At 41.5% G+C, this 21,766-nt stretch overlaps 1 protein-coding gene across 1 annotated transcript in view; it reads right to left on the bottom strand.

The window, feature by feature from the left end:
• Window positions 1-21,766, bottom strand: part of LOC109917057 (contactin-associated protein-like 5) — a 651,846-nt gene that overhangs the window by 96,404 nt on the left and 533,676 nt on the right. The window contains exon 21 of the mRNA XM_048599256.1: window positions 14,509-14,602. Within this exon, the coding sequence (XP_048455213.1) occupies window positions 14,509-14,602 (94 nt within the window). The remainder of the gene's footprint in view (window positions 1-14,508; window positions 14,603-21,766) is intronic.

The following is a 21,766-nucleotide window of genomic DNA, read 5'->3' as shown; positions in this document are numbered from 1 at the left end:
ACTCTTCTTCAGAACTGAAAGGTGTTAGAAAATAGTTTTTTTTTGTATGTTTTACAGAGAGGAGGAACAAGAGGTGCAATGTCCCAGTGCAAAAGACAAAGGGCTTGTCAATTGTGGAGAAAGAAGAAAAAAAGAGATGTAAAACTGATGTAAAGTAAGGTGTGAAAGGGAGATAATCAGTCCCCTCTTCAACATGATGGCAAGTGATCTCAGTGTGAAGATTTAACTGTGCAATATCTGTTCTCTCTTACCAATACAAATATATCTGTGGCAGGCAGACTGGGGAGGATGAAGTCCAAAAGGATTTTTCCATCTTTTTAGTTCTTTAACCACCTGTCACATATAGCTAACATATCCTTCATTCCCCACTCTGTCAGCAGATGAGACACTGAGCTCCCCTTGTTGATGGGTGATGAAGTCCTCCAAACATTGGACATTCTATGCCCTTGCGACTCTCAGAGTTTCTTTCAAGTGATGTTCAACATAAAGGAGGGAGGGCAGAAGGTGGCAAATAAATGGAGATTTGGAGAACGGAGAAATGGAGAACATATATTTGAAATGGCACCATTCAGTTTCAAGGTGTTGAGGGTTAATTTTGAGGACTCCCATTGACAACGCCTATCTGACTGTATATCACTGTGCTACAACACTTGTACCTTTTGACAAATGGCATGCCTGTTCTTTTAGTTAGACAGGAGATATACATAGATATTAATGGCAGTGTCTAGAACATTGCCTTCAAGTATGATTTGGTGAGCATGGCTGTGTCAAGCTGCTCCTTGATCCTTGAGGACAGCCATCCCAATTTGTTTCAAGCACTAAGGTATCAGTAGGCTTGTTTAGCTTATTGACCAACATACCACTCAAAAAAGCTTTTGACATTAACACCCTAACATGACTATCTAGATGAGCCATTGGTGTCTGAAGATAAACTCATGAAACTCATGAACTTAGCAATTCAGCAACTGAATTTGGTTTCAGAATCAACATTGCAACTCATACCTCCTAAAAGGACCTGCAATGTTCATCATTTTTTTCCCTTGGGCAGTGCTCAGCATACTTCAAATTACCCTGAAAGGGGAAGATGTCCCAAAAAATTGAACAATAGATGTAGCTAGATGTCTCAGGCTTGGCACCATGCAGTAAACTGACAAGTGGCTTCCTCCACAAACAGGATGCTGCACTCAGATCAAAAGGATGTTTCTCTTGCCACACAAATTAATAATTTGATAAGAATTTGATGTTGCATTTCGGTAAGGCAAACCAAGGCAGGACATACACAGTAGGACCTTGGGAGTGTTGTTTAATGGAGGGATCTAGGAGTGCAATATCATAGTTCCTTGAAAGCAGTGTCACATGTAGACAGGCCGGTGAAGAAGGTATTTGGCATGCTTGCCTTCATAGGTCAAAGTATTGAGTGCAGGAGTTGGGACATCATGTTGTGGCTTACAAGACATTGGCAAGGCGACTTTTGGAATACTGAGTACAATTCTGGTCGCCCTGCTATAGGAAGGATATTGTTAACCTAGAAAAGGTACAGGAAAGATTTCCAAGGATGTTGATGAGACTGGAGGGTTTGAATTATAAGGAGATGCTGGATAGGCTCAGGCATTTTCCCTGAAGCATAGGAGGCTAAGGGGTGACCTTATAGAGGTTTATGAGGTCATGAAGAGCATATTCAGGGTGAATAGCCAAGGCCTTTTCCCCAGTTTGGGGGAGTCAAAAACTAGAGGGCATAGGTTTAAGGTGAGAGGGGAGAGATTTATAAGGGACCCAAGGGGCAACTTTTTCAGAGGGTGGTGCGTGTATGGAATAAGCTAGCAGAGGAAGTGATGAAGGTAGGTACACTTACAACATTTCAAAGATATTTGGACAGGGACATGAATAGGAAAGGTTTAGAGGGATATGGGCCAAATGCTGGCAAAAGGGACAAATAAAGTTTTGGATACCTCGTCGCCATGAACAAGTCGGACTAAAGGGTCTATTTCTATGCTGTATGACTCTATGATAAGACATTGATTGACCATTCACAGTGGGAAGCATGCTGATCATGCTCAACCAGTCCGTACTTGCAAGCCAAATGTGACTCAGCTATTGGAAATCATTTCTTGCATCATCTAGATTGTGCCAAGCGTTACACTGAAAACCAATTTAATATCATCAGCTTAGCTCACGTTGTGTTGCATTGTTACATGCTAAAAGGTGCAAGTACATATGCACGGTGGCTCAGTAGTTAGCACTGCTGCCTCGGGAACCGGGTTCAATTCCAGCCTCAGGCAACTGACTGCGTGCAGTTTGCACATTCTCCCTGTGTCTGCGCAGGTTTCCTCCCACAGTCCAAAGATGTGCAGGTTAGGTGATTGGCTATGCTAAATTGCCCATAGTGTCCAGGGATGTGTAGGTTAGGTGAATTAGCCATGGGAAATGCAGGGTTACAGGAAAAAGGTGGGGTTTTAGTCTGGGTGGGATGCTCTTTGGAGAGTTGGTGTGGACTTGTTGGGCCAAATGAGCTGTTTCCACACTGTACGGGTTCTATAATATTATAGGCAAAAGAAATTTGCACATGCTTTGCATCATTTTCATAAATGGAGATCGTAGAGACAGATAATCTCTGCTGCATCCCAATAGCAATACCTGACCATTAAGATTGACAGTTAACTGTTTTTACACATTTCCATGTCAATGATGGTCCAACCAATTAGTCTTCTCATGTTATATAAAAGTGTTTCTATTTTCAATTCTGTTTCTTGAATCATATTCTAAAGGAAGAAAGATGAAAATATGCAACTTCTTCTCTCTGTTTTGCAATGTTTAAGTTCTGAACTGCCAAGCAATTATTTATTGCAAGATTCTGGTTTGTTGATAACTTTATGCTTACGCCCCTGGCAAAATAACAGATGGTGTATATTATAGCAAGAAGAGAGTGTTAATCTGTTTGGGTTGGTGCACATCTCTTTGTAGATGATATATATCCTAGTCAATGAATACCCAAGCTTATTGTCATTTTGAATTTTTTTATTCTCTTGTTGGACGTGGGCATTGCTGGCTGGCCAGCACTTTTTGTCCATTTCCAGTTGCCCTTGAAAATGTAGTGATGAGCTGCCTCCTGAACTGTTGTAATCCATTAGTGTTATCATGTTGGCCAGATATTTTAGCTTTTGTGTTTTTAATCCTGGCATGTTAAGTCTGTGCAGACCTTTGTTCCCAATTGCTAGGCAAATATTAATGCCTTGCTCTCCTGTGTCAGTCACAACTGAATCTGGAAGCCATAGCCAGGAACACTGTTTAAATATTTTTGCGTTCTTTCAGGACTTCTGCTGTGGCCCAAATTAATCTAGGATAATTTATGGATATTCTGACAATATATTTTGACTTTCCATTGTTCGCTGGTAATCTGACACACATCCTGATCGCTTGCCATTCTCAAGCGAGCTAAACTAGACAGTGATTTGTCTGCTTATTAGCAAACTGTGTTTTCAATACCCTCAGACCCAGTAACAAAGGCATGAAAGGTTGTCTCATGGGTTTCAGCATGATTTATGACTGTCGATCATGGTTCTACCCGTAGATTAACTTTTTCTTGACTGTTCAAGTACAATACGCCTCATCAGCACAATGTTTTCTGTCGCTTTTCACTGTGTCATGTTAATGACAATGGACTTGTAATCAATTACTCATCAGGGATTAATTAACACCATAGATTTAAACCATAAAGTGCACCATAAATTATGATGCAGATATTGCAGAAAACCAACTGGGTTTTATGTGCGTGAAGCATTCAGATACACTAACTGCAAGGAAAAGTCACAACATTCTAAGGTTTTGGAGTAGATTTGTAGTTCGGGTTGTGGGTGTTGAGGTTGGTTGCCTCACCCAGCTGGTTTGTTGTTCCGCAGACATTTCATTACCCTGCTGGGTAACATCATCAGTGCAGCCTCCGATGAAGCGTCGGTGTGTTTATTGATATCAATAAACACATAGAACTCAACCCCATATACACACCACTACGAAGGAAAACCGGAAGTGAGGCAATCCAGCTCAACGGACTCCAGGGTTTAAAAACCAGGCGGGAAAACACACCGACGCTTTATCGGAGGCTGCACTGATGATGTTACCCAGCAGGGTAATGAAATGTCTGCGGAACAACAAACCAGCTGGGCGAGCCAACCAACTTCAACAGTCACAACATTGTATATACACAGCATGTGGGGTCCTTAAAAATGAACTTTCCTAAATGCGTACAACAATTATAATGAAGGGGCTATGCTCCAAAAGCTTGTGTTTTCAAATAAACCTATTGGACTATAACCTAGTGTCATGTGATTCCTAACAATTGTAAAGTTTTTGTTCAGTACAAACTTCCAGTACAGATTGTCAATGACAATGAATCATCTTGCCAACGTTGCAATTATTCTCAATCAAAAATGTATCCTTCATTTTACTTTTTCACTCCTACATCCATAGGCAAGTGGGAAAACTGAGAGAGCTCTGTGTGTGCTCTTTCATGTGGATTCTGACACTGCAACAGAAATCAGCTGCATTTGGCATGATCCTACCAAATTCATTAAGCAACTTGCAGGACATCTGATGACTTCTTCACAGTGAGCAAGTTACACACTCATTTTGACACTTTCAAACTCGATGTGAGGACATCCATGTCAAAAGGAAAATTTGGTAATGCTGACTTGTTAACTGTGGAGGTGATAATTAACAGAAAATTAGAACTGTTCTGTTTTTAGTTTCAGTGGATATACTGGTGTTGAACTGGTGTCAGGGCAATTTATCCATTTATCAAGCTTGTATCCATCAACTGCCTAGGATGTACGCTGATGCATTGTGTGACTTAGCATCAAATAACCATTACGGCTCCTCCGAAACATTCAGATGGTTCGTCTATTCCTGTGTGTAATGAGTCAGTCACTTGTTTTCAATTTTGGTGTGAACTCTTGAGGTTATTTTCTGAAGGAAGTTGTGAATCATGACAACACTTCAACTAAACTTGTGAAGCTCCCATCTGCTGCTTATGACATTGGCTTCAGTGTTAACACTGCTTCAAAATATTCATGAATATCAAGGAAACCTCCAAGTCATTTGATCACTATGAGCAGAGATTTTTTATTATAATCCAAGTATTGACATAAATAATCTTTTCAGGGTATCCCTGGTGTTAAATGGATTCGGGCCAGAGAGTGAAGCATAGAGTAAGACACATGTTTTTTTTCATTAATAGTAGGTTTTTCTTGTTCACTCACATGATGCAGGCATCCCTGGCATGTATTGCCCATCCCTAATTGCCCAGAGGTCAGTTGACAGTCAACTATACTGCTATGGATCTGAAGTCAAATGTAGGCCAGACCAGGTAAGGATAATAGATTTCCTTCCCTGAAGGACATTAGTGAACCAGATGGATTTTCCTGACAATTGACAATGGTTTCATAGTCATGATTAGATTTTTAATTCCAGATCTTTTTTCATTAAATTCAAATTCCATCATCTACCATGGTGGGATTCAGACCCAGGTCCCAAAACATTACCTGGGTCTCTGGATCAATAGTCCAACAATTATACCATAAGGCCATCGCTCAGGATGCAGCCTTACAGATGTCAGCCCCCTAACCATTCTCCCTGTGTCTCAATTGAGCCTCTTCATATGGGCTCACAGTCCATAAAAAATCCCATTTCTTGTGCATCTTTATTACATAATTAACAAACCATTAACAACTGGATTTTTTTTTACAATTCATTCATGAGATGTGGGTGCTGCTGGAAAGGCCAGAATTTAATGACCTTGGCAGGATGGTGGAGGTGCACTTTTATGGTTACAACCGAGAGGTTTTCTGGATCATTCCAGAGGTCAATTAAGAGCCAGCCACATTGCTGTAGGCCTGGAGTCATGTATAGATAACAGCAGCGGATAGACTAATGATGACCATGAATCCATTCCTGATTGTCAGGAAAAACCCATCTGGTTTACTAATGTCCTTTAGCAAAGGAAACTGCCATCCTTACCTGGTCTGACCTACATGTGACTCCAGCCCCACAGCAGTGTGGTTGACTCTTAACTACCTCTGGAGGATAAATGCTGGCCAAGGCAGTGATGCCTGGGTCCCACAAATGAATAAATAAGAACAGAAGCAGTAAATCAGGTGGATTTTATTCCCAGCAATCTGTGAGTTTCATGATCATCATTACTGATACTTGCTTTAAATCATTTCATCTATTTCATTGGATTTACATTTCCAAGTTGCCATGATGGTAGAACCTATATCTCCAGGACACTACTCCACTCATATACCGTGATTTGTTTCTGAATTTGTTCACGGGATGTGGGCAATGTTGTACAGGCCAGCACTTATTGCCCATGCCTATCAAGAATCAAACACATTGCTGTGTGTCTAGAATCACAAGTAGGCCAGATTGAGATAAGGATGAAAGAGTTCATTCCCTCAAGGGCATTGCTAAACCAGAGTACAATCAACAGTGTTATATGATTACCATTAGGCTGGCTTTTTACTGAATTAACATTTTACTATTTGCCCCGGGAGAATTTGAATGCATTAGCCTGTGGTTCTCGATTACTACCCTGCTGACATTACCACTACATTATCATCTCCCCATAAGGAGTACTTCTACATTTATATCATTAAAAACTACACAATTTTAAAAATGTAATTATGAGATGTATCTATTGACTTTTTTCTTGTTTTAAGATGTTAACCAGGCATTATATAGAAGATCATTATTTTGCATTTTGTAAACTCAAAAGCATGTTGCTTGTACATTGTGAGTTGAATATTCTATGTCCATCCAATGTGAACAAGGACGTCAACATTTTTTCTTGTTTTTCTTTTGGCAGATTATACCAGCATACTTGGAAGTTTCAGCAGCTTGTTACCATGCTCCTCTTACTTAAGACATTCCTTCAGCATAATCTCTGTATGTGGTTCTGATATCTTTCTCTGTCTTGTGACCCACTTTTGTTAATTATGCTTCTCTGAAGCCTGGGGATCCTGCTGTACATGACTTCCTTACTCAAGTAAGGGCAATCATAATAACTACAGGGAAATGAGTTTCATGTATTGTGGGTGGATAAAATTTTAGAAACAAATATCAAACTTGGTAAGGCCTGAGTTAATTAAAGATTTGTAATTTGACCAATTTGACAGATTTGTCATTTGACTAATGTGATTGAATATTTTTGATGAACGGGAAACACTGATGCCCTCTACATAACATCTAAGAAAGTAATTTTTTAAAGTACCATTTGAAAGCCTGGTTAGCAAGATTGAGACTTATGGCATATGAGGAAAGATTGGATCGAATGGGCTTGACATATGAGGAAAGAATAAAAGACTGGATCAACTGAGCTTGTACTCGCTAGAATTTAGAAGGATAACGGGGATCTTATACAAACATATAAAATCCTGGTGGCACTGGACAGGCTAGATGCAGGAAGAATGTTCCCAATGTTGTGGAAGTCCAGGGCTAACAGTTTGAGAATAGGCAGTAAGCTATTCAGGACTGAGATAAAGAATTTCTTCACTCAGAGAGTTGTGAACTTGTGGAATTCTCTCCACAGGAAGGTGTTGGGGCCAGTTCAAGAGGACGTGGCCCTTATGGCTAAAGGGATTAAGGGGTATGGAGAGAAAGCGGAAATAGTATACAGAGATTGCATGATCAGTCATGATCATATTGAATGGACGTGCAGGCTCAAAGGGCCGAATGGCCTACTCCTGCACCTATTTTCTATGTTTCTATATGCGGAGGGGGTGGTTCAGTGTAATGTTGATGAATTAAGAAAATTAAAATTGGCTTAAAGGAAAGCGAACAGTGAGCCGTGGTATATGTTTTTTTTTCAGCCAGATTGGGTTTTCCCAAGATTCAGTGTGAAGGTAACTATATGTCTATAAGTATATAGAGTAAAATTGCAAAATTTGCTAATGATCCATAATTTAGAGGAAAGGCCAAACAATGAGGATGATACAAATTGTTTGCAACAAGTCAGAGATAAACTAGCAGAATAGGCAAATAAATGGCAAATGCCATTTGAATTGGAGAAGTACTGGGTGATGAATTTTCTAGACAGGATGAGGAGTCATAGAGTCATAGAGTCATACAGTACAGAAACAGGCCCTTTGGTCCAACCAGTCCATGCTGACCATATTCCAAAACTAAACTAGTCCCACTTACCTGCGCTTGGCACATATCTGTCCAAACCTTTCCTATTCAAGGTTTTATCCAAATGTCTTTAAATTGTTGTAACTGTACCTGCATCCACCACTTTCTCTGGCAGTTTATTCCACAGACGAACCACTGTCGGTGTTAAAAAAGTTGCCCCTCATGTCCTTTTTAATGAGGGCCACGATACACACAATGGTACAATTCTAAAGAACGCATGTGGACAGAGGGACCTTGGGGTCCATGTGCACTTAACCTTGAAGGTGGAAATACGTGCTGAGAGAGTAATTAGCAAAGTCTCCAGGGCTTCGGGCTTCTTTTTGTTTCTTTATTCATTCATGGGACGAGGGCGTCACTGGCCAGGCTGCGTTGGTGCCCATCCCTAATTGCCCAGAGGGCAGTTAAGAGTCAACCACATTGCTGTGGGTCTGGAATCACATGTAGGCCAGACCAAGTAAGGATGGCAGTTTCCTTCCCTAAAGGGCATTAGTGAACCAGATGGGTTTTTCCCAACAATCGACAATGGATTCATGGTCATCGTTAGATTCTTAATTCCAGATATTTATTGAATTCAAATTCCACAATCTGCCATGGCGGGATTCAAACCCGGATCCTCAGAACATTATCTGGGTTTCTGGATTAATAGTCCGACGATAATACCACTAGGCCATCGCCTCCCCTATTTCTTTAATAGAAATCTTGAATACAAAAGCTGTGTAATCAAAATAACTACCCAATGCCCACTTGAATGCCTCAACTGAACCTACTTCCATTATATTTCCAGGTTGTACATTCCATACCCTATGCACCCTCTGAGTGAAAAAGATTTTCCTCACTTCATCCTTGCTTCTTTTGCAGAGCACTTCAAATCTCTGCCCTCTTGATCTTGTTTCTTTTATGAGCAGGAACAGTTTCTCCCTAATTACTTTTCCGAGCTTGCTCATGATGTTGAAAACCTTTATAAGGTTTCCATTTTGCCTTCTTCTCTCCAAGGAGAAAAGTTTCAACTTCTTTAACCCAGCCTCATAACTGAAGTTCTTCATCCCAGAAACAACATTCTTGTAAGCAGTTTCTGCACGGTCTCCTATGGATTCTTGTCCTTTCTATAAAGTGACGTGATTTACTTTGGCAGAAAGAATAGAGGAGCTGAATGTCATTTAAATGAATAAACACTGCAGTAAGCTGCAGCAGAGTACAATTTCAAGGTTCTTGTACAAAAATCACAAAAAAATTAACATCCAAGATCAGCTAATAAACAGCTCAAACCTAAAGCCAGTTATATTTTGGAGTTGGGGTGTATTTTAAATTTTAAAGATAATAGGGAAGGCAAATGGATGTTGTCCTTTACTTCAAAGGGAATGGAGCATAAAATAAGTAGATTTTGCTAAAACTACACAAGGCACTTCTCTGACCATTGTGGACTGTTTGTTGGCTGTTCACCTAATGAAATATATATTGGCATTGGAGGTAGTCCAGAGAAGGCTCATTAGGTTGATCCTGGTTATCGGAGGATTTTCTGATGAGGAGAGGTTGAGTAAATAGAGTCTATACTCAAGTGGACCTGTGGACTCAGTGAAGGGACGATCCTTTAGAACAGAGATGTGGAGGAATTTCTTCAGCCAGAGGGTGGTGAATGTATGGAACTCATTGCCGTAGAAGGCTATGGATGCAAGTCATTGAGTGTTTGTAAGACAGAGATAGATAGGTTTTTGATTAATGAGGAGATAAAGGGTTATGTGGAGAATGCAGAAGAATGGGGCTGAGAAGCATATTAACCATGACTGAGTGATAGAGCAAACACAATGGGCCAAACCCCGGCTTAATTCTGCTCAAACATTTTACAGTCTTATGGTATTTGTTGAAGTTTGGAAAGATGAGAGGCAATTTTATTGGAAATCTAAGATTCTAAGGGGACTTGACAGGGTAGATACAGCTAGGTTGTTTCCCCTTGTGGGTGAGTCTAAGTCCAGACAGCATAATGTCAGACTATGGAATCACTCATTTAAGACAAAATGCTGTAGAGGCTGAGTAATTAAGCATACTCAAGGCTGAGATAGACAGGTTTTTAATTAGGAAAGGAATCCAGGGCTAAGGAGAAAAAGGCAGGAAAGTGGAGTTGAGGAACATCAGATCAGTCATGATCTCATTGAATAGTAGGGCAGATTTGATGGACCAAGTGGCCTATTTCTGTTCTTTCTTCTTATGGTTTTCCGGTCTCAGCAGTTGAAAGCATGGCACCAATGATGGAGCAGTTAGTAAGAAGGTCAAGAAATGGACTATCATTTGCATCACTGCAATGCTGGATGGCAGTTCCTTCCAAGGGTTTGGTACTGTCCTATCAGTCAGAGCAACTACACTTAAAATAACACCAATGTCTATGCAATTCATTACTCAGAAAGCTCCCGCATATTTTCAAGATGGCAAATCTAAATTTTTATTTTTCTTTTCAAGCCCCACAGGGAGCACTAGATTACATGACACCATGGAACCAATCTTTGCCTTCAACATCAGTCAACATCAACAATCAATATCAAAAGTTCCTGTTTGTGGCAAGTTAAAATTCTGCCATGCAAAAGGGTCAACCCAACTACTGCAAGCAAATTGTCTTGGCCCATATCTTTCAATTTGTATATCTTAGCCCAGCACCTCACTGAAGGTAATCCCCATTCCCTTCACCGCTGAGCTAGAGACAGTTAATTTATTTCTTGCCCATATATTCACAAACACACCACTCGCCAGTGCACACCATTAAATACGCAATGATTAATCAATTTGTACGTTAACATCCCATGCTAATAGATCTGCTGACAGAATAAACTAAACTCATGAATCACTCCAGTCTGACAATCTCCTATAAAGTATTAGAATATGCTTGATAAGTGTGCAGAAATCTTTGCGCCATGAGAAGTGGAGGAATTATTCAACTGAAAAGCCAACAGCTTTTTGAATATTTCATTCTGTCTTTCTGACAGAGGGGCAAAAAAAATGAAGGTGGGACATTCATTTTATTTTACATACTCTTGTCCAACTGAAGGCAGCAGAAAATAAATTTACATATTGGAAAGCACAGCTTCAGAAGTTTTTTTTTAATTAATCGTACCTTGGAACTAGTTTAAGTGTGTACGATGTCTCTATTTATCACATTTTCAGGTAGGTACCTGCTGCTGGTATTAATATGCTGTATTTAGTTTGATTTATTTATAAAATGAGTGGCAACTGAAAGTAATGAAAAATATTCAGCGCCTTTTCTAACTGTATTGACAGTAATGAAATTTGCTTAAGAATAGTCTTCAGATGCTTAAAATAGCAACAGGCATAATACCAGAACTTTGTCATGTTAAGGAAAAAGTAAGACATTGCCTTCATACTAATTTATTACTACATTGTCACATTTACTTGGAAGTAACAGGTTAATTGATTCAAACTTCAGAAAATAATAAACAGCTGCTATACTAAGCTTGTCATCGTGAATATACAATTTTTCCCTTCTTTCAACACTGTCCCTTCTCCTATACACACAGCTCACCAAAGCCATGTAATCTCCTGGGACAGGCAGATGAAAAATATAAAAAAATGTAGCCTCAGCAAACTAATGTGTGAAACATGGTGTGTGGATTCATTTTAACACTAGTTCTAAGGTATGGCAGTGATTTCAGAGAATGTGTTTACGTGAGCAACGTACAGTTTTGAAATAACTGGTGAAGCTTTCAACGGTACTGGCCAAACTGGTCAATTGTGACCCCTGGAGATTGTTGATGAGGGACAATTAGTGGACATTGTGCCAGTGAAGACCAGGGATACAGGTCAGATCTTTACTTGGAGGAGATGGTCATTGTTGAGCATGCATCAGCTCCCATCATAAATTCTAACTGTCAGGGAGTACTGCAGATCTTCAGAGCCTGGTACACCAAGAAGAAAGATGCATCTCCTTTCTTAAGAAAAGTAAAATACTGCAGATGCTGGAAATTTGAAAAAAATAACACAGAAGATGTTGGAGAAACACAGCAGACCTGGCAGCATCTGCAGAGACAGAAATAGAGTTGACATTTTGTGTCCAGTCTGAAAATACAACATAACATCAGTACAGCACAGGAACAGGCCCTTCAGTCTACCATGTCTGTGCCAAACATGATGCCATTCTAAACTAATCCCATCTGCCTGCAAAAAGTCCGTATCCCACTATTTCCTGTCCGTTCATGTATCCGTATAAACGCCTCTTAAATGTTGCTATCAAATCTGCTTCTACCACCTCCCCTGGCTGTACATTCCAGGCACCTACCACCTTCTGCATAAGAAACTTACCTCATACATCTCCTTTAAATGTTCCCACTCTCACTTTAAACCAATGTATCTAGTATTTGACATTTCCATCCCAGAAACTCCAACTATCTACCCTATTCGTCTCCTATATTGCTATGACCCTCCAATCCAGGTGAAATCCTGATGAACCTCTTTTAGACCCAATGTGGACATGCATGCCATATGCTTTCTTTATCATCTTCTCAACGTTTGTTACCAATTTTAGGGAGCAATAGACTTGCCCCCCTCGATCTCACTGCATATCAATGCTCATAAGGGTCCTGTCATTTTCTGTATACTCTCCTCTTGCATTTGACCTCTCAAAATGCATCACTTTTTCATCACAATTGACCAGATTAAACTCCATCTACCATTTTTCTGCCCAACTTTCCAATTAATGCATAGTCTGCTGTATGATTAGACAAACCTTCCTTACTATCCACAACTCCACCAATTTCTATGTCATCTGTAGACCTACTGATCAGACCACCTACATCTTCATCCAAATCATTTATAAAGATAACAGGGATCCCAGCACTGATCCTTGCAGAACACCACTGGTCATAGACTTCCAATCAGAAAAACACCCTACTATAACTACCCTCTGTCTTCTGTGACCAAGCCAGTTTTGTATCCAAATTATCAACTCACCGTGGATCCCTTGCAAATTAATCATGTGGACCAGCCTAACATGAGGGACCTTGTCAAATGCATCAGTAAAGTCCAAGTAGACAATATTCACTGGCCTACTTTCATCTGGTCAATCATCTTTGTCACTTCCTCAAAAAAACTCAAAAAGAAATACGTTTTGGGTCGAGTGATCCTTCCTCAATTCTGAGGAAGGGTCACTTGAGCTGAAATGTTAACTCTGATTTTTCACCACAAATGCTGCCAGACCTGCTAAGCTTTTCCAGCAATTTCTGTTTTTGTCTTTGATTTAAGCATTCACATTTCTTTCTGTTTTTATTCAAAAATAAATACTTCTGATTCCCTTAATAATTAAAACACTATTTTTAAGAAGAGTTATACAGGACTCGAAACATTAAGTATTTCTCTCTCCAAAGATGCTGCCAAGCCTGTTGAGTTCTCTAGCATTTTCTGTGTTTCTTACAGCTCCATCTTTGTTTAATCTCAGTGTATCAACTTTCAATATATAATTTCATCGGCGGCAGTTCAGAGAAAGTTCATCTGGATGGTCCACAGAATGGAGGGATTGTCTTATGAGCAAAGGTAAAACCGGTTGGATTTCTATTCATTGGAGTTTAGATAAACAAGTGGTCATCTCGTTGAAACATGTAGCATTCTTAAGGGACTTGACAGGGTAAATGCTGAGAGGATGTTTCCCCTCATGGGAGAGTCAAAGACCCAAGGCCAGTCTCAGAATAAAACAGCACCAGTTTAAGTACGGCATTCAAGATAACTGTTGCTGCCCATTAAACATTCCCCTGCCCTTTGGGGTCAGATGTTCCTTTTCACAGACAATTAACCTAAGCTTAAGCATCTGTCACCAGTACAGGGTAAAAATACTAAAATACTAAAAAATAGTACTTCTACTCTAAGGATAGCTTCTGGGTAGGAGTAAAAGGAGTCATTTCATTAATGGTATCTGATCTCAGGAAACTCCAGGTAACATGCCCTCACTTGCCATTCACTCTATATAGTTATTTTCAACACAGCCTAATCATGTTCACCCAGATGAGTGTGGACCTCATCTTCTGACAACAAGAAGTATAAATATCTCCTAACATACCTGAGTCCATGGGTGTAAGCTCAGATATGTGCATAGAAAATTATGGAACAGTACAGAGCAGAAAGAGAACATCAGTCCACTATGCCTGTGACACCACTTTGAAAGAGCTATCCAATTAGCTCCTCATCTCATAACCTTGGAGGTGCTCTCATTTGCAAATACTTATCCCATTCTCTTTTGAAAGTTGCGACTGAATCTGTACCCATCATACTTTATGGCAATGCATTCCAGATCAAATACAATGCTGTAACCAAGGTAAAGAGAAACGTTGGCTTGCTTACCCACAATCTTGCCCAGAGTGAGAGACTTAACAGCATTGAATTCGAGATCCATATTTGAGGGGAGGGTGTACTCCACAGTCGTGAATTGATCAATCTGTAAAAATAGGGTAGAAATTCCAAAGGTCATGTCATATTCCTGTTGTACACTTTCAGTTTATGTCACACCTTTAGCATTGGTCAACTCATGCATTCAAACAATAAGTGTGAAAAGTGTGAGGTGATTCAGTTTGGAAAGAGTAACAGGAATACAGAGTACTGGGCTAATGGTAAGATTCTCGGTAGTGTGGATGAGCAGAAAGATCTCGGTGCCCATGTGCATAGATCACTGAAAGTTGCCACCCAGGTTGATAGCGTTGTTAAGAAGGCGTACAGTATGTTAGGTTTTATTGGTAGAGGGATTGAGTTTCGGAGCCATGAGGTCATGTTGCAGCTGTACAAAACTCTGGTGCGGCCGCACTTGGAGCATTGCGTACAGTTCTTGTCACCGCATTATAGGAAGGATGTGGAAGCATTGGAAAGGGTGCAGAAGAGATTTACCAGGATGTTGCCTGGTATGGAGGGAAGGTCTTATGAGGAAAGGCTGAGGGTCTTGAGGCTGTTTTCGTTAGAGAGAAGAAGGTTAAGAGGTGACTTGATAGAAACATACAAGATGATCAGAGGATTAGATAGGGTGGACAGTGGGAGCCTTTTTCCTCGGATGGTGATGGCTAGCACGAGGGGACATAGCTTTAAATTGAGGGGTGATAGATATAGGACAGATGTCAGAGGTAGGTTCTTTACTCAGAGAGTAGTAAGGGTGTGGAATGCCCTGCCTGCAAAAATAGTAGACTCGCCAACTTTAAGGGCATTTAAATGGTCATTGGATAAACATATGGATGATAATGGAATAGTTTAGGTTAGATGGGCTTCAGATTGGTTTCACAAGTCGGCGCAACATCGAGGGCCGAAGGGCCTGTACTGCGCTGTAATGTTCTATGTTCTATGTTCTATGTTCTAAGTTTTGAAGGGGGAATCATTTTCAAACTGTCACAAGTTCCATTCTTGGTTTCATTTCAAATTAAGACATCAGTTTATCCATTTCTCCCTGAGTTTAATCAACTTTAGGTGTAGTAAATCTGTAACAATATCAGATCATTTGTGATAAAAAACATTGCAAAATATTCACACGGTTGAACCATACAGGTCTGGGAGTCAACTGGTTTTGGACTGATTTCAAGCAGGGTGCAGGACAAATACCATTAGACTCAGTTGAGACCTGTAAGTTAGTAGTTGCATGGAATGTTTGAAGATTTTAAGTCCATCTTCACAGACCTTAGTACAGAAACCTAGGTTGACACACCATTGTGAGGTCAAAGGAGTTGGATTCTAAATCACCTATGGGGACAAGGTAAGGTGGGAGTGCTTTTGAAAAAAGTATTTTCAAATGGGGTGACAGTCTTTATATTTGTGTGATTCACTACAATTTTCAAAGGAGGGCAAGGAAGAAAACCAGTAACTTGCACACCTCCAACTGACTGCTGTTTGAAATAATTCCACAGAAGCCAGTATCCCATCACCAAGTCACCTTTATTTGCAGGCAATTGAATGCCACACACTGTCTCATCCAGAGTCAGTTACCAGAGCATCAGCATCGCTGATGCTTCCCATTTTATCTGTCAGCCAGGGCTCACTGATTGGACCAGATTAACAGCCCCAATCAGGTAACTCATATTCTATGAGGTTCAGCTGGCTGATCTTGTTACAAATGACGAGAGTGGTTAGGCTTGTTGAAGAGTTTGTTAACAGGCAAGAGAAAGACAGAATCGAGAAGAACGGGGGTTCAAGTCTCACCTGCCCCACAAGTGTGTTAAAACATATCCAATCGGGTTGATTAAAATAACGAAGGAAAGGAAGAGCACATGTTTTGGGATTTGATAGTGTGCAGTGGGGAGACGTTTCTATTGGGACGGCTGATTTGAAATAAATCTTGAACGGGAAAGAAACTGAAATGAGGGGTGCGATAGGCCAGCACAAAGTTCCTGTTGTTTGAGCATTTTGTTTAAAGTCCCTTATGAGCGAGTGATTCGGTCTTTAAACCGTCTGCTGTTAAGCTCCAGACAACAACAAGTCCTGTCTTGGTTGCCATCTGAAAATAAGCCGATGGAAATGTTTTTCACCTCCAGGCTACGCCAATCGGTTGCTAAGTCACTTGCAACTCGAAGTCACTTTATGCCACTGTTGTTGGCGCAGTGTGGGGTCAGAATCCAGAGGTTATTTGGATATTTGGATATTGGTTTATTGGCCCTGGATAGAAAACCCAGCACTGCTTCACCCTTCCCTCCCACCATCTGCCCTTTCACATAAGAACATAAGAAATAGGAGCAGGAATATGGCCTGTTGAGCCTGCTCTGCCATTCAATAAGATCATGACTGATCTTTTCATGGACTCAGCTCCACTTACCCACTCGGTCACCATAATCCTTAATTCCCTTACTGTTCAAAAATCCATCTATCTTTGCCTTAAAACATTCAACGAGGTATCCTCAGCTGCTTCACTGGGCAGGGAATCCAAAGATTCACAACCCTTTGGGTGAAGAAATATCTCCACAACTCAGTCTCTTATTTTGTGGCTGTGGCCCCTCGTTCTAGTTTCACCCACCAGTGAAACAACCTCCCTGTCTCTATCTTATCTGTTCCTTTCATAATTTTACATTTCCGTAAGACACCCCCCGCCTCATTCATCTAAATTCCAATAAGTATAGTCCCAGTCTACTCAATCTCTCCTCATAAGCCAACCTTCTCAGCTCCAGAATCAACTCAGTGAGCTTCCTCAGCACCCCCTCTAGTTCCAGTACATCATGGACAAAAAAGAGCTCAATCTATCTCCTGAGAAGGTCAGACTGCAATAGATGAAGTAAAACAAATGGATCGGTTCTTAATACAGATACGTAGAAAATCAGAAGAGGAATAAGCTATTCGGTCCTTTGAGTCTGCTCCATCATTTAATTTGGTCATGGTTGATCATCTAATTCAGTATCCTGTTCCTGCTTTCTCCCCAGACTCTTTGATCCCTTTAGCTCTAAGAACTATATCTAACTCCCTCTTGAAAACATTCAATGGTTTGGCTTCAACCACTTGCTGTGGTAGATAATGCCACAGGCTCACCACTCTCTGGGTGAAGAAATTTCTCCTCATCTCATTCTCAAGTTTATACTTGGGCCTGAATGCATCTGCTTGTTAGGAAATGGTCTTTGAGTACAGTGTCATAGAAAACAAATTAACTGCTAATATGTAAATTGTGTTTTGCTGTGAAGAAATAGCAATCACTTCCTGACACTTTAAAGCCTTACCAACAACAACAAAAACAGAAATTGCTGGAAAACTCAGCAGGGCTGGCAGCATCTGTGTAGAGAAAGCAGAATTAACATTTTGGGTGCAGGGACCCTTCTTGTAGCTGGGAAAAGAATTGGAATATGTGCTGAAGATGGAGTGGGGAAGGAGCAAGGAGTAAATGATAAGTGGAGATGGAACCCAGAGAGAAAAAAACACAGCTGGGCAGACAAAGGAATAGGTAAATGTCAGCCTGGGAGAATTAATAGCTATTAATTGGAATGGCTATAGTAAAAGCCTATGTGATGACAAGGCCTGGTTCCTGAGTGTTGTGTTAAGGACATGGGAGAAGGTGCTCAGGCCCTAAAATTATTGATCTCAGCATTGAGTCCTGAAGGCTGCATGGTTCCCAAGCAGAAAATGAGGTGCTGTTCTTCCAGCTTGCGCTGAGCTTCTCTGCAGCTCTGTAGTAACCCCTCGACAGAGATGTTGGCCAGGGAACATGGTGGTATGTTGAAATGGCAAGCAGCAGGAAGCTCAGGGTCTTTTTATATATTGCACTTCTCACAACCTTAATGTTCTCCTGATGATTGCAAGCATACAGGGAAATTTGAGAAGCAACCACTTTAATTTTAACTTTGGACTGGTAAGAAACAGGTAATTTATTGTTCTATATGGGTCATCGTCATCTTGTGAACAGATTCTGTTCTGGAGTCCCCATTCGCAAGTTGATTTGTACAGAAGTCAGAAAACAATGCAGGATGATATAAAATAGCCATTTATAAGTAGAGGAAACATTTGCATACGGGAATTAAAATTACAACCCTGTATGGGGATCATAAGCACGAGCTTTCGTAAATCAGACATTCATAAATCGGGGATCCCTGTAATCTTCTATGTATGAGATCTTTTATAGTTTCAGGGAGTGGTAGAAAATGTACATTGTTGGCACTCATTGTAGCATTTAGCTATGAGAGCATTTGTTGTAGCACAAGTTTGGTTTAATTTCCACACTAATTTTAAAACACTACTTAAAAACTTTGCATAATTCCTCTGCCTGTGCTATTTTAATACAGCAATTATTTCCAAAAGATTAATAACTGTGTTTAAGTCTCCCACACAGGAGTCCATGCCAACCTGTTAATGGGTTATCCATAAAGGTGCAATCAAGAAGAACACTGGATGGACCAACAGGCAATTTGTTGAAGACAAAATATTGCAATCACATTTCACAATAGATCAAGCTACATTCGAATCCTTAAGATTATGTAAAACAAAATAAATCTGTTGTCTGGCTCTACCGATGTATTAGTCATGGAATTTTTCCTGAATAAATTTTCACCAAAATTCCCTGAAGGTTACCATCTTTTTCCTGCCAAAAGTTGAGTCGAGAAACCGATGGGATGCAACGACAATAATTCGAGTGTTTCAGTGTTTCTTTCTGAATAAGTTATTGTGCAGTATCTGCTGGCCATAGTTACAGAGTTATTTCCTTCTTTAAAGTTATGCAGCCAGCTGCCCATCAAGTGTGAAAAGTGTCAGGATGACTGTTCAATAAAACAAACCTGACGAGTCCATAAATATTTAGATCCTGCTGTCACTACACATAAATAAAAGGTGAAGACCAACATTTTGTAAGTTACAGTGTCCACTCCAATGAGGTTTGTATGTATATTTTATTAACCCATTTTTCTAACGAACCTGTTCAGCAATGTTATTACACAGATGTGACTTGAAACTTGGTCTCCTCATTCAGGCGTAGGGACACTACCAGAGTGCTAGAAGGTCCCTAATAAGGTCCGTCTTCCCTGTTTTCCTTCACTCAACCTTGCTGTCCGATGCCAATTGAGCACTTCACAGGTACATTGTTCTAAATGGGGAGGCTGGGAATGAATATCTCATTTGGAGAATTCTAGGCACATATCAAGACTGGAGGTTGGCTAATGTGCCTTTATTTAAGAAAGGCTGTAAGGAGAAGCCTGGTAACTACAGGCTTGAGAGTATGAAATCGGTGGTGGGTAAGTTGTTGGAAGTGATACTAAAAGGTAGGACTTATGCATATGGAGAGGCAAGGACTGAGTGGGGATAGTCAGATTGGTTTTGTGTGAGGGAAATCGTGTCTCACAAACTTGCCTGAGTTTCTTGAGGAAGTAACAAAAAACATTGATGAGGACAAGCGGTAAACATTGTTTACATGAACTTTAGGAAAGCCTTTGACAAGGTTCCTTATGGAAGACTAACAGTAAAGTTAGATCACATGGCATTCAGAGTGGGCTTGAAAATTGGATACAAAATTGACTTGATGGTATGAGGCGTAGAGTAATGGTGGAGGGTTGTTGTTCAGACAGGAGGCCTGTGACCAGCGGTGTTTCACAGGGATCAGTACTGGGTCCAGAGATAGTAGGACCTGCAGATGCTGGAGAATCTGAGATAACAAGGTGTAGAGCTGGATGAACACAGCAGCCAAGCAGCATCAGAGGAGCAGGAAAGCTGACGTTTCAGGCCTAGACCCTTCTTCAGAAATGTGGGAGGGGAAGGGGATCCTGAAATAAATAGGGAGAGAGAGGGAGGCGGATAGAAGATGGATAAAGAAGAAGACAGGTGGAGAGGAAACAGACAGGTCAAAGAGGCGGGGGTGGAGCCAGTAAAGGTGAGTGTAGGTGGGGAGTTAGGGAGGAGATAGGTCAGTCCAGGGAGGACGGACAGGTCAAGGGGGCAGGATGAGGCTAATAGGTAGGAGATGGGGGTGCGGCTTGAGGTGGGAGGAGGGAATAGGTGGGAGGAAGGACATGTTAGGGAGGCGGGGACAAGCTGGGCTGGTTTTGGGATGCAGTTGTGGGAGGGGAGAGAATCTCTGATACCATCTCTGATACCTCTCTCTCCTTCCTGGACCTCTCTGTTTCCATCTGTGGCAATCACCTGGAAACTGATATTCATTTCAAGCCCACCGACTCCCACAGCTACCTAGAATACACCTCCTCCCACCCTCCTTCCTGCAAAAATGCCATCCCCTGTGTCCAATTCCTTCGCCTCCGCCGCATCTGCTCCCAAGATGAGGCATTCCACTCCCGAACATCTCAGATGCCCTCGTTTTTCAAGGACCGCAACTTCCCCGCCTCAGTGGTCAAGAACGCCCTCGACCGTGTCTTCTGCATTTCCCCAACTCATCCCTCACACCCCCTCCCCGCAATAACAACCAAAACAGAATCCCCCTCGTCCTCATGTACCACCCCACCAACCTACGGATCCAACGCATCATCCTCCGACACTTCCGCCATCTGCAATCCAGCCCCACCACCAAAGACATTTTTCCCTCCCCACCTTTGTCTGCCTTCCGGAGGGACCACTCTCTCCATGACTCCCTTGTCTGCTCCACACTCCCCACCAGCCCCACCCCCCCTTGCACTTTTGCCCGCAACTGCACGAAGTGCTACACCTGCCCCCATACCTCCCCCCTCACCCCCATCCCAGGCCCCAAGAGACCTTCCACATCAAGCAGATGTTCACCTGCCCATCTGCTAATGTGGTATACTGTATCCACTATTCCAAATGTGGCGTCCTCTACATCGGGGAAACCAAGCGGAGGCTTGGGGACCGTTTTGCGGAATACCTACGCTCGGTTCGCAACAAACAACTGCACCTCCCAGTCATGAACCATTTCAACTCCCCCTCCCACTCCTTCGACAACATGTCCATCCTGGGCCTCCTGCAGTGCCACAACAATGCCACCCGAAGGTTGCAGGAACAGCAACTCATATTTCGCTTGGGAACCCTGCACCCAATGGTATCAATGTGGACTTCACAAGCTTCAAGATCTCCCCTCCCCCGACCGCATCCCAAGACCAGCCCAGTTTGTCCCCACCTCCCTAACTTGTCCTTCCTCCCACCTATTCCCCCTCTCCCACCTCAAGCCCCACCCTCATCTCCTACCTATTTGCCTCATCCCGCC

The sequence above is a fragment of the Rhincodon typus genome, chromosome 7 (assembly GCF_021869965.1).
Source record: "Rhincodon typus isolate 14 chromosome 7, sRhiTyp1.1, whole genome shotgun sequence".
Lineage (NCBI taxonomy): Eukaryota > Metazoa > Chordata > Chondrichthyes > Orectolobiformes > Rhincodontidae > Rhincodon > Rhincodon typus.
Note: the sequence above shows the minus strand (reverse complement) of the source record. Positions and strands in the feature narration are given on the sequence as shown.